Source organism: Erinaceus europaeus, chromosome 3, assembly GCF_950295315.1.
Source record: "Erinaceus europaeus chromosome 3, mEriEur2.1, whole genome shotgun sequence".
Taxonomy (NCBI): domain Eukaryota; kingdom Metazoa; phylum Chordata; class Mammalia; order Eulipotyphla; family Erinaceidae; genus Erinaceus; species Erinaceus europaeus.
Genome location: NC_080164.1, coordinates 123793312 through 123804569, shown reverse-complemented (window position 1 = coordinate 123804569; position 11258 = coordinate 123793312). Strand labels below are relative to the sequence as shown.

Genomic DNA, 11258 nt, shown 5'->3' with positions numbered 1-11258 from the left:
GTAGAATTTATGACGTCCACCAGGCTGGATGACTTGGTAACCTAGATTTATGATTATATACTTATCATCTCTATTAGCAGACCAGTATCCTGATACCTGGAGTATGGGGAGTTGGAAAAGACGTCAGCAAGCCTACCTGTGGAATCAGTAAATGCTGCTAGATGTCTATTCCAAAAGGATAGTTATCTCTGTACTAGCCTGCAGACAGACATCCCTTCCTTCTTCTTTATGCCTCCCCCCCCCATTTGTAAGAATTTTAGCAGTTTGCCTGTGGAAGGCAGTTCTGCTCATACTGTTGTATTCTTTCCTTATTATTAATATGCATATCTTATTGAGGGTGTTAATGCTTTCCAGTGGATTCATTACATATGCATACAATTTCATTATAAAGTTTTCTCCCTCTCCTGCCTCACCCTCCCTCCCCAGAGTCTTTTGCTTTAGTGCAATACACCATGTCTAACCCTTATTTCACTTTGTGCTCTCCCTCCCCATCCCTACTTTATTAAATCCAGCAAATAAGTGAAAACATTCACTATTCGTTCTTCTCTTTTTTGCCTTATCTCACTCAACATAATGTCCTCAAGTTTCATCCAAGAGGATCCAAAGGAGACAACTTCATCATTTTAAATAGCTGAATAGTATTCCATCTTGTATATATACCACAAAACTTTTTAACCTCTCATCTGATGTTGAACATCTGGGATGCTTCCAGGTTCTGGTGATTACAAATTATGTGGCTATGAACATAGGTATACATAAATCTCTTCTGATAAATGTTTCTGTTTCCTTTGGGTAAATCCCCAGGACAGGAATTGTTGAGCTGAGACAGACAATAGAAAGATTGCCCCCTAAAACCTCCAGAAAGAATGGAGCTCAGAAGACATTCATTTTGGATGTGTGACTTGTAGAACTATAAGATATCTTGGTATTATTCATGTCGTTGGTGTAATCATTATGGAAACAGTGGGTGACTAACACACCTATCTTACTATACCTTCCTTTCTCCTCATAGTATATCTGTGTCTTTTTAAAAGCATGAATGAAAATACTGCCTTGCACTTAGTGTTCTCAGCTGAATAACACACAGTGTGAATAGCTACAATACTGAGAAACTTGTGAAGCAGTGATGAGCTGAAAACAGTGATTTTCCTGAATCAGAGAATAACAAGGGAAGAAAACTATTCAATGTTAAAAGACATCTGCATGCATAGAACAACAGTCAAGACATAAGTGGAATGTAACAACAGTCAAGGTTTTAGACTTGTCAAATATAAGAATCCTTTTAGGTAGTACAGTGAGTGTAAGAACAGGTTTTCATGTTTCATTTTGTGAAATGTCAATATTATCAAAGGTCCAATAAAGAAAAAAATACTTTGTAATTCTCTGGAAAATATTAAATACGTAGATAAGTATAAAGTACTACTTTCATATAAATGTATGTGCAAAAATCAACGAACATGTATCACCAAGTAAAACTGGTTTTTATTAGACCCAGTGTTCCCTCAAAATGTAATTTTGTGGCCACTTACTTGGATAGTGTGTTGCTTTGCTATGTGTACCACCCAGGTTTGAGCCTAGCCCCCCAAGGCACTGGAGAAAGCTTCAGTGCTGTGATCTCTCTCTCTCTCTCTACCTCTACCTCTGTTTCTATCTCTATCTAAAAAATGTGTATGTGTATGTATATGTTTGTTTAAAATCCTGGAGATTTTTCTTTAAAAAAAAAACAATTGTTTTATAATTTTATTTTATTTATTCCCTTTTGTTGCCCTTATTGTTTTATTGTTGTAGTTATTGTTGTTATTGATGTTGTTGTTGTTGGATAGGACAGAGAGAAATGGAGAGAGGAGGGGAAGACAGAGGGGGAGAGAAAGAAAGACGCCTGCAGACCTGTGAAGAGACTTCCCTGCAGGTGGGGAGCCGGGGGCTTGAACCGGGATCCTTATGCCGGTCCTTGCGCTTTGCGCCGCCTGTGTTTAACCTGCTGCACTATCGTCCAGCTTCCTCTGGAGATTTTTCTTAAGTGAAATTGTGGTGCAACAAAACTATTTCTTTGCTCTATTAAGAAATATTTGGGGCCAGCAGGGGCTTAGCAAGTAGAACAGTCTTCATGTTCTGAATGAAGCCTTGTGCTTGATGCCTGGCATCACATGAGAGCAGAGTGAATTCCATGAATGTCTGAGCAGTGCTTTGGTGTCACTCTTTTTCAGAACAAGGAATAAAAATTGAGCCAGTAAATTCTTCTCCCAGGGATATATCCCAAGGAATCAAACACACTCATCCAAACAGATCTGTGTATCTGTGTTCATTAGAGGACAATTTGTAATAAGTATCTGAAATTCAGAAGCAACTTGGGTGTCCAACAACAGATGAGTAGCTAAGAAAGTTGTAGCATATATAAATACTACTCTGCTATTAAGAATAATGAATTCATCTTCTTTACCTCCTCTTGGAGGTAAAGCTTGAAGACATCATATTAAGTGAGAGAAGCCAGAAAAATAATGATGAATATAGGATTATCTTACTCATAGACAGAATTTGAGAAATAAGAACAGAAGGGAAAACAGAAAGTAAAACTTGGACTGAGTTTGGTATAGTTCACCAAAGTAAAGTAGTGGTGAAGGGGTGGGGAGTGGCTTCAGGTCCTGGTGCATGATGGCATGGTGGGGGAAGGAGGATGGTGGGTTGTGGGGGGAGGACCTAGGCTGGGGATGAGAGTGTTTTTCAGAAAACTGAGAAATTTTACACATGTTATCAACAACTGTATTTACTGTAAACTATTAATACCCCAATAAAAAAAAGTTGAGCCAGGGAAGGGGCTCAGCCATGAGAAAAAAGAAACGAAATTATATTATAACATCATTCATTTTATTTGTTTTGAATGTGAAATATAAACATCAGAAAAAAATTTCCATGCTTAGATTGAAAATGGAAAGCAAAGTAAAACATGCTGTATAGCAGATATATAGACTGAGGCAGCTAGTAACTAACTCTCAAAAATTTTCTTGATTATTTTCTTATACAGAGTAGCCTTTGGGTCCACGCAGATTTTCAGCCCATTCTTCAAGGTGGCTCTGTCAGGGAAGGGAGAAGAAACCTGTCTTTCACAGTGGTTTGAGTAAGGGTTGGACTCTTGGTAGAGAAAGGGTGACTTTGGGTGGTAGGAAGGGCACAGGGGGGAACAATGGGGGAGGAATTACCACAAGAAAAGACTCACATCAGTTGGGGACTGGGACAGTAGAGACTGGCCCTGATCACCTCCAGGCTGGAGATGCGCTTGAAACGGACCCTGGAGGTAGTCTCTGGACACAGACAGTGCGGGTTGCCATCTCCTTCTTCAAGGTCTCCTGGGAGTGGTGCAGAGGCTGCAGAGGGTTAAGGACAGATGACTTCGTAAGGGGGATAGGTTCCTTAGTAATTATTCCTGCCACTGTTGGCCTTCATTCCTTATCCATTAATCATAGCCACCACCACCCCCTCTCTGCCCCCTAAAGATTATTGACTAGACAGTCAAGCCCCCAGGGCAGCTCCAGGCAGGGTGCCTGCACATTTACAAGTTTTCAGCAGTGTAGTTGCTTTTACAGGAGACTTAAGACTACTCCAGCCCCAGGGAATTCTAGATCCTTTGTCCCTCCTGGCCTCACCTCTGTCCTCACCTGTGGAGAAGGCCATTGAGGCTGACAGGAACAGCAACCCCCAAAGCAGCAGTCCCGAGATGGGCTGTGAGCAGGAGGCACTGGAACCTGCTCTGAGAGCCATGTCCAGGAGGTGCTAGAAGGAACCAAGAGCAATGGGACAGCCTGGGGCTACACAGGGCAGTGGTTCCGGAGACACTGTGCGAGGTTTTATCCCCCAACTGAGTGCAGCACGGAAGTCTGGGATGGAGGCCTGGTAGCTACAGTGCAGAGGCTGTGACACTTCTGGGGATAACTGGGTTCTGGCCAGTCAAGATTAGAGGGAAAAAAGAGGAAGAAGAAAATAAAAGCCTGGGATCAGCTGCTATCTTCATTGCAACTTGCTACCAGCAGTCACAGCTTCAATCAACTTCATATACATGCACATTTATGCAGCTAGAAAGATACTTGAACCTTTGAAATGTATATATGTTTCCTTTGTTGTGTGCAATTTGGAATACTATGAAGTCTCCTTGTTGTAGTTTGCATAATGTGCACTTTCTGGATATTCAGATAGTTTGCGTCCCTTCTAGCTCCAGTCTTAACAAGACAGTTGAATGAGATTAAGAGAGAAAATGAAAGACTGGAGGGTTCAAGTCCTGAGGGCTGAGGAGGACCCAGTGGCTTTGAATTGTTATGTAGAAAACTTGAGAAATGTTACACATACACAAACTACTGTATTTTACTGTTGACTGTAAACCATTAATCCCCCCAATAAAGAAATTTTAGAAAAAAATGAAGAGAAAGATTAATACTGAATGACCTCACTCATACATAGGTGGAACGTAAGAAAAAAAAAAAAAAGACAGTAAGGAAAAACACAAGGTGAAACTCGGATTGGGTGTGGTTTATTGTACTGAAACAAAGGACTCTGTAAAGAAGAATGAAGGGTGAGATGAAGGGACATCAAGGTCCTGGTGCATGATGGGGGAGGAGGTTGTAGGATGACTAGTGTGTGTCTCCTAGACACCTATCAGGGAGAGTTGAGAGGTTGTACTATGTGTCAAAAACTGTACTGTAAACCATTATTCCCACAATAAAAAGATATGTCCCCTGAGTTGAGAGAGAGGGAGACAGAGAGAGAGAGAACCAAAATGGAGTCATTTATGTCAACATCCACCTTTAGTTGATTTATCATCTGACTACAATTTTAGTTTCTTCCAAAAGTAGAACTTTAAACCAATTGATTTAGGACTGGGGAGACTGCATTTGTTCCTTGCCTGAAGCACCAAAGGTCCTAGGCTCATCATCAGCACCACCAGAAGCCGGAGCTGAGCAGTATGCTGATAAAATGAAGCATAAATATATACTGCTTAGACAAATCAATATGGAATTTCCTAGTAGGTTTTGGTGAGCCCTCCTTCCCTTTCCCTAAGAGAAAATGACTGCCTGAAATAAGATTCGTTTTCTTGGCTCACCTACTTTTCTGTCTATAAGATCCTTCCATTTTGTACAGTATCTTGCAACATCTTCCTATTGGTTAAATGAGATGCCATGTGATTCATGTATTTTTCAGTCTCCTGAATAACATCTCTCTAGCTCTACCAACTATCTTCCAATATACTTTAGGAAACAAAGTCTTTCATCTTCATCTATCTTCTTAGTTAAATAGAAAAATACATTAAAGTACCATTTCAGTGTTTTCTCTCTGTAAAATTGGAACATGCATGTTTTACCATTAGTTGAGTTTTCAGACTTTTTCCTCTAATGCATGTTGCAACTTGCAGCTGCACCTGTGGTATCATGAGAGGGACTAAACTTTTAGCAGTAGAATGTTACACTCAGAGTGTCTAGGAGTTGATTGTGATAAAGACAAGATCAAAAAAGTGGAGGGGATGCACCAGACTCCAGCAGAAGAAAAGGTCAAAACACTTTGTTTATAAAAAATTTTTTCCTTCCCTCAAAAAATGACATTGGCTCTCCATCAATGAAAGATTCGTCCTCATCTCAAGATCAAACAAAGGCTTACAGTCACGCTTGTGAACAGTTGTAAAGGACACCAAAAGTCCACCATAAGACTATTACTGGTCTCTTTATTCTCAGCAGGACTAGATTTCCTCAGGGCTAGGCAACTTAACTGCTGATTCTAGAATGGTCTTTCTCTTCCCCTACTACCCTATCATTTTAGCTGGCTAGATGCTAATTTTGGTGTCATTTTTAAAAATCATTTATTTGGAAGAAACTTCCCTGACCTAAGTGTGTTTCTGGTTGTTGTGTCTTATAGTACCTTCTGTTTTTTCCTATCTCCTGACTTTTTTCTCACAAAGAATACACAGTCACATGTGCTATGCATATAGACACATATCTGTGCACATTTATGTCTATTTAAAAGTACTTACATCATTCCTCTACCTAAAGGGAGATCTTTATGAAGTGAGAGATCATGCTTCTCATTATTATAGAACACTGGTAAGGACTGTTTATGTACTTATGCATTAATAAAGACAGCACATATTGAAAATGACAATAATGAAGTCTTAAGTTGTTACTCACCTTTCAGCATCAACAATGCCATATAAGACTAATTATTTGTCAACCCTTCTACCCTTTACCACCAGACAATGATCTCTTCCAGAGCAATTCTCTGTGACACATTAAAAGATGTACCAAACACTCAAAAAGAAACATGTAAAGCATATACTGTAATTCATATTTTGAAATCTTATTGAACTAAAACCTGAAATCTCAAGCTGGCCTAATAATAGAAGTAGATAAAAGAGTTGGCTTTAGTGCCTTTGGCCCACCTACATGTTAGCTGTCACGCTCAGGCAAAAATTAGTAAAGTCTGAAAAAAGGACCAGAAAGCTGGATCAGGTAAGAAAGTAGCTCCTAAATATGGGGAAGGTGTATAAATATTGTTGACTGTAAACCCCATTGATTTGATGTGATCTGGGGCCCATATTCAGCTTAGGAGCCTATGTAATCTCTGCACCCGAGGGTCCTTTTTTCAGCCATGATATCATCTCCCCCCAGACAATAACTTGGATCATCCTGCATATCAAATTTCAGGCTCAGGGAACAAAAAACAAAAAACTAGTATAGCCACAGGCCCTTTGGAATATAACCAAAATATGCCTACTAGCTATCTACAAAATGGAGAACCCCCCCACCCAACTCTTCATCTGCACTATTCTAGCTTTTAGGTTCATGATTAGTCAATAATTTGTTTGACTTTATATGTTAACTCTCTTTTCAGCCACCTGGTTTCAGATGCTAGCATGATACTAAACAGACTTCCCTGGACAGACAACCCCACCAATGCATCCTGGAGCTCAAATTCCCCAGAACCCTGCCCCACTAGGGAAAGAGAGAGGCAGGCTGTGAGTATGGATCGACCTGTCAATGCCCATGTTTGGCAGGAAAGCAATTTCAGAAGCCAGACCTTCAACCTTCTGCATCCCACAATGACCTTGGGTCCATACTCCCAGAGGGTTAAAGAATAGGAAATCTATCAAGGGAGGGGAAAGGATATGGAGTTCTGGTGGTGATAACTGTGTGGAGTTGTACCCCTCTTATCCTATGGTTTTGTCAGTGTTTCCCTTTTTTTTTTTTTTAATTAATTTATTTATTTATTCCCTTTTGTTGCCCTTATTGTTTTATTGTTGTGGTTATTATTATTGTCGTTGTTGGATAGGACAGAGAGAATTGGAGAAAGGAGGGGAAGACAGAGAGGGGGAGAGAAAGATAGACACCTGCAGACCTGCTTCACCACCTGTGAGTGTTTCCCTTTTATAGTAAAAAAAATTGTAAAGTCATGGGCCCCTTGGAATATATCTAAAATACACCCACTGGATTTTCCCACAATGGAAATGCCCAAATCTCATCTGCTATATTCTTGCCTTTAGGTTCCTGATTATTAAACAGTTTGTTCTGCTTGATATCTTAATGATTTTTCAGTCACCAAATTACAGATGCTACCATGATGCCAATATGATTTCACAGGACAGATGACCTCACCGATGTGCCCTGGAGCCCCACCTCCCAAGACCCTTGCCCTACTAGGGAAAGATAGAAGCAGTCTGGGAGTATGGGTCGACCTGCCAACGCCCATATCCAGCAGAGAAACAATTACAGAAGCCAGATCTTCCACATTCTGCACCCCACAATGATCCTGAGTCCATGTTCCGAAAGGAATAAAGAACAGGAAATCTTCCAATGGAGCAGATAATTCTAGTGGTGGGAATTGTGTGGAATTATACTCTTCTCATCCTATAGTCTTGTTGATCATTATTAAATTAAAAAGTTTTTTTTTAAGATGGCTTTGGAAATGTATGGGTAACATGCTAGATTTGTATAGTCTTATGCCCGGATTTCAATATTTGAAGGGTAAAGAAAAATCAAGTGGTAAAGTGGTAGCAAGTGGTAAAGAAGTTTAGTTTAGCAATAATAAGACACTGGTTAATTATTAAAGTTTAACATTAGTAATAGATTTAAAATGACACAGATCATCTACTAGGGAATTTTTGGCCGTATTGTAAAACAACAAAGTATAAAAAAAGAAATAATGCTTTAATGCTTAATGAAAGACAACTAGGTTAAAATTAAAATTATGTTAAAATTAATAATTTTAAAATTAAAGAAACAATAGTAAGCTTTAACTCTGTGTTATGACCTCTGTAAGAATAACATTAGTATAAATTTTAGGAGTTAAATAATGAATAAGCATCCTGTTGGTTATAAAATAATGATTCATAGCCTAGTAAATTGAAAGCATCTATTGTACTTGTTTGTAAGACTAATTTTAAGATCAAACTATAACCATGTAGGTATTAAATAAATACAAATGTAGAAAAACATGCTAGTATAAACCATTTAACAGAAAATAAAACCTGGATTATTATTGTTGCTATGGTTTCAACTGTAGAAAATCCATTTTTTCTTTTTTGTGTGTGTTGAGCTTTATTGAGTAATGGTTTATAGTATAACAGTATAGACTTTCTTTTCCACCACTCCCATCAAAAGATTGTGTCCCTACCCCCACCCCATATATAATCACTATAATTCTTCCATAGTCTTAGATACAGGTTGGTTGACATTTTTTCCACATTTGTCTGTTCAATTCTCTATATTCCAAATATGAATGAAACCATTCTGTAGTTGTCCTTCACCTCTGTACTTAAATCTCTATGCAAAATCTTCTCTAATTCAATCCACTTTTATCTATTTTCTAATAAAATACACTAATGATTTTCATTACACATGTATTTAGCTCTGTTAGTATTAAGTATACCCACTTTAAAGTAATTAGCCACTGATTAAGTACTCATTTTATATACCTCTATTATTTTGGGGCTTAAAGACTAAAGTAAACATGAGACAAATCAGAGTGCCATAAAACAACATTCTAGGGCTAGAATAATTTTTTTAAAAAGTATTAAGTCCTTGAGGAGACGGACACTATTCAGTACCTAACATGTTAAGATTCATTTATTGAACAAATGCACTATGCTGCATCTTTGTGATTCTTAATATCATCATTGGTCATTAAGGAATCTATTAATCATTATGGACATTTCTTGTCAGACTGTAGAATAAAATCAGATAGGTCAACACAAATATTTCCAGAAAGAAAATTTTAAATAAAGAAATGCAAAACATAGTACCATGTTTAGCCAAAAGTTAAGAAATAAGCATGCATAGTTTTTCTTGTTTTCATCTTTTTTTTGTCAATTATCAACCCAACTTCTCAGAATAAAATGACAGAGACAGAATGGAAATCATATCCAAAGTTTAATGAAGTATAATTAAGTATGCTGGAAAGTCAAGACTTCAAAATCCTGCCCATTCTGGGAAATTAACAGATTTGACAGAAAGTGGAGGGATTAAGCTGCTGAATTATCACCTTCCAAAATTTTCTGGACTATTTTCTTGATTGAGGGAGCATCTGGGTTTAGGCAGAATTTACTCCCATTCTTCATCGTGGCTCTGCAAGAGAAAATGCAAAGTGTGAGCAAGCACTCTTCTCCGACTGTCATAAGGGACCCATAGGGCTGGGTAAAATAGAGTCAGTGCAGAAGTGGAGGCTTTGTCTAATGAGGAATATTTCAGAAGAAACAGCTTACATCACTTCAACTTTGGGACAGTGAGGTCCTGCCTTGATCACCTCCAAATTTTGAATTTTGCTGGGGTGAATGTTAGAAGTGATCTTCAGACACACACAACGAAGTTCATAGTACCATTCTTTGCCATTTCCATCTAGGATAGAAAGTATGGCTTTATTAGTGGTCATGATTATTTTGGGATTTTCTTTCCATTTCCTTGTGTCCTCAGTCCCCATATTTGTTTATTGCATGCTTCTTGTAAATCCTAATAGAATAACTGGCACATGTTAATTACCCACTAAGTATAGCTCTTCCATTTAGAGTTATCAGTATATTAATAATAGCATATATTCATATATTAGTAAGAGCTTCTTCCACCAGCAGAATAGTCTTTTTCTGAAGCATAGCTCTAGCAGAAGCAGCCACAGCTACAGAAAATCAACCTTCCCAATTTCTCTTACTTTTTCCCATAGTACCGGACACCATCATAATCAGGAGCGGTGACAACAGCAGCAGCACCTGTAGCACCTGTGCACTGATGCAGAAAGAGGAAGCACCGGGTCTCAGGCTCATGGTGAGGGTTGAACCTGAGCTGCTCTCAGAGCCAGCAGACAGTAGTTTGAAGGTGAATTTCTGCCTAGATGTTCACAGCTAAGTGGCTTTTCTCGCTTTCCTCATATCTTTATACATACTCCCTCAAAGTCAGGAAGGAAAACATGGTTGGGGAGGGGTAAGTGAGAGTACATGGCAATACAGCAATAAGGGTGGTTACGTTGTGTCATCCAAGATAAACTTCAGTCCAGTCAAAGTTCCTGTTAAATGTTATTCATTCATAGCTTTACACTACCACTCTCCTTTCCTCAATATCCATTTCCCTTGCACACATGTTAATATTCATCTTAGGATATAGGTATAGATTCTATTTATATGTGTGTGATATTATTTATGCATTTATGTAACTTTGCAAATATGCCCCTTCCTGCAGTACAGTGCAACTTATAGGTCTAATAGATCTTTTATGACTACTTGAAAGTATAAACATAGTCATTGGAAAAGAGAGTTACCTTCTTTTTCTGGTTGCCAAGAAAAACAGATGGTCCCATTCTGGTGGTTGATAAATGTTGAAATTCTTTTGAAGTATGTGAACAAAATATGAGTCAACTGCCCTCAAAGGATCATCTCATATATTCATTTATCAACTTCTTTCTGTTTTCCTAATGCAGTGTGTTTTGTAATTTCACCCCCAAAACTGAAACAAAAACACACTGTCCCTTGTGTTATAATGATAAACAACTTGGTACTATTTTCTGACTCAAAAAGGCAAAATCTTGCATGTTTATCATTTACTTTTTATCTAGCAGAAATGTAGTTTGTTTAAAGGATTCATATGCTGCAAATGTATATAATAAAATGTTTCGGGAGTTGGGTGGCAGTGCAGCGGGTTTAGCGCAGGTGGCACGAAGCGCAAGGACTGGCGTGGAGCCCTTAGTTCCCCACCTGCAGGGGAGTTGCTTCACAGGAGGAGAAGCAGGTCTGCAGGTGTCTT

At 38.6% G+C, this 11258-nt stretch overlaps 2 protein-coding genes across 3 annotated transcripts; both read right to left on the bottom strand.

The window, feature by feature from the left end:
• Nucleotides 1-2843: 2843 nt before the first annotated feature.
• On the bottom strand, nucleotides 2844-3842 carry LOC103110670 (platelet factor 4-like). 2 transcript variants are annotated; one of them, XM_060187856.1, is made up of 3 exons: nucleotides 3642-3842; nucleotides 3215-3362; nucleotides 2844-3071 (listed from the first exon to the last, which is right to left on the bottom strand). In XM_060187856.1, exons 1-3 carry the CDS (start codon nucleotides 3754-3756, stop codon nucleotides 2984-2986), a joined length of 351 nt encoding a protein of 116 aa, XP_060043839.1. In that variant the 5' UTR covers nucleotides 3757-3842; the 3' UTR covers nucleotides 2844-2983. The 2 variants fall into 2 exon arrangements, with proteins under 2 accessions (XP_060043839.1, XP_060043840.1); XM_060187857.1 differs by having other exon boundaries at nucleotides 3654-3838.
• A 5540-nt stretch (nucleotides 3843-9382) lies between these two features.
• On the bottom strand, nucleotides 9383-10304 carry LOC103110669 (alveolar macrophage chemotactic factor). The gene is made up of 3 exons (XM_060187858.1): nucleotides 10174-10304; nucleotides 9734-9866; nucleotides 9383-9596 (listed from the first exon to the last, which is right to left on the bottom strand). The coding sequence occupies exons 1-3, from the start codon at nucleotides 10283-10285 to the stop codon at nucleotides 9494-9496; spliced, it is 348 nt and encodes a 115-aa protein (XP_060043841.1). The 5' UTR covers nucleotides 10286-10304; the 3' UTR covers nucleotides 9383-9493.
• Nucleotides 10305-11258: the final 954 nt, after the last annotated feature.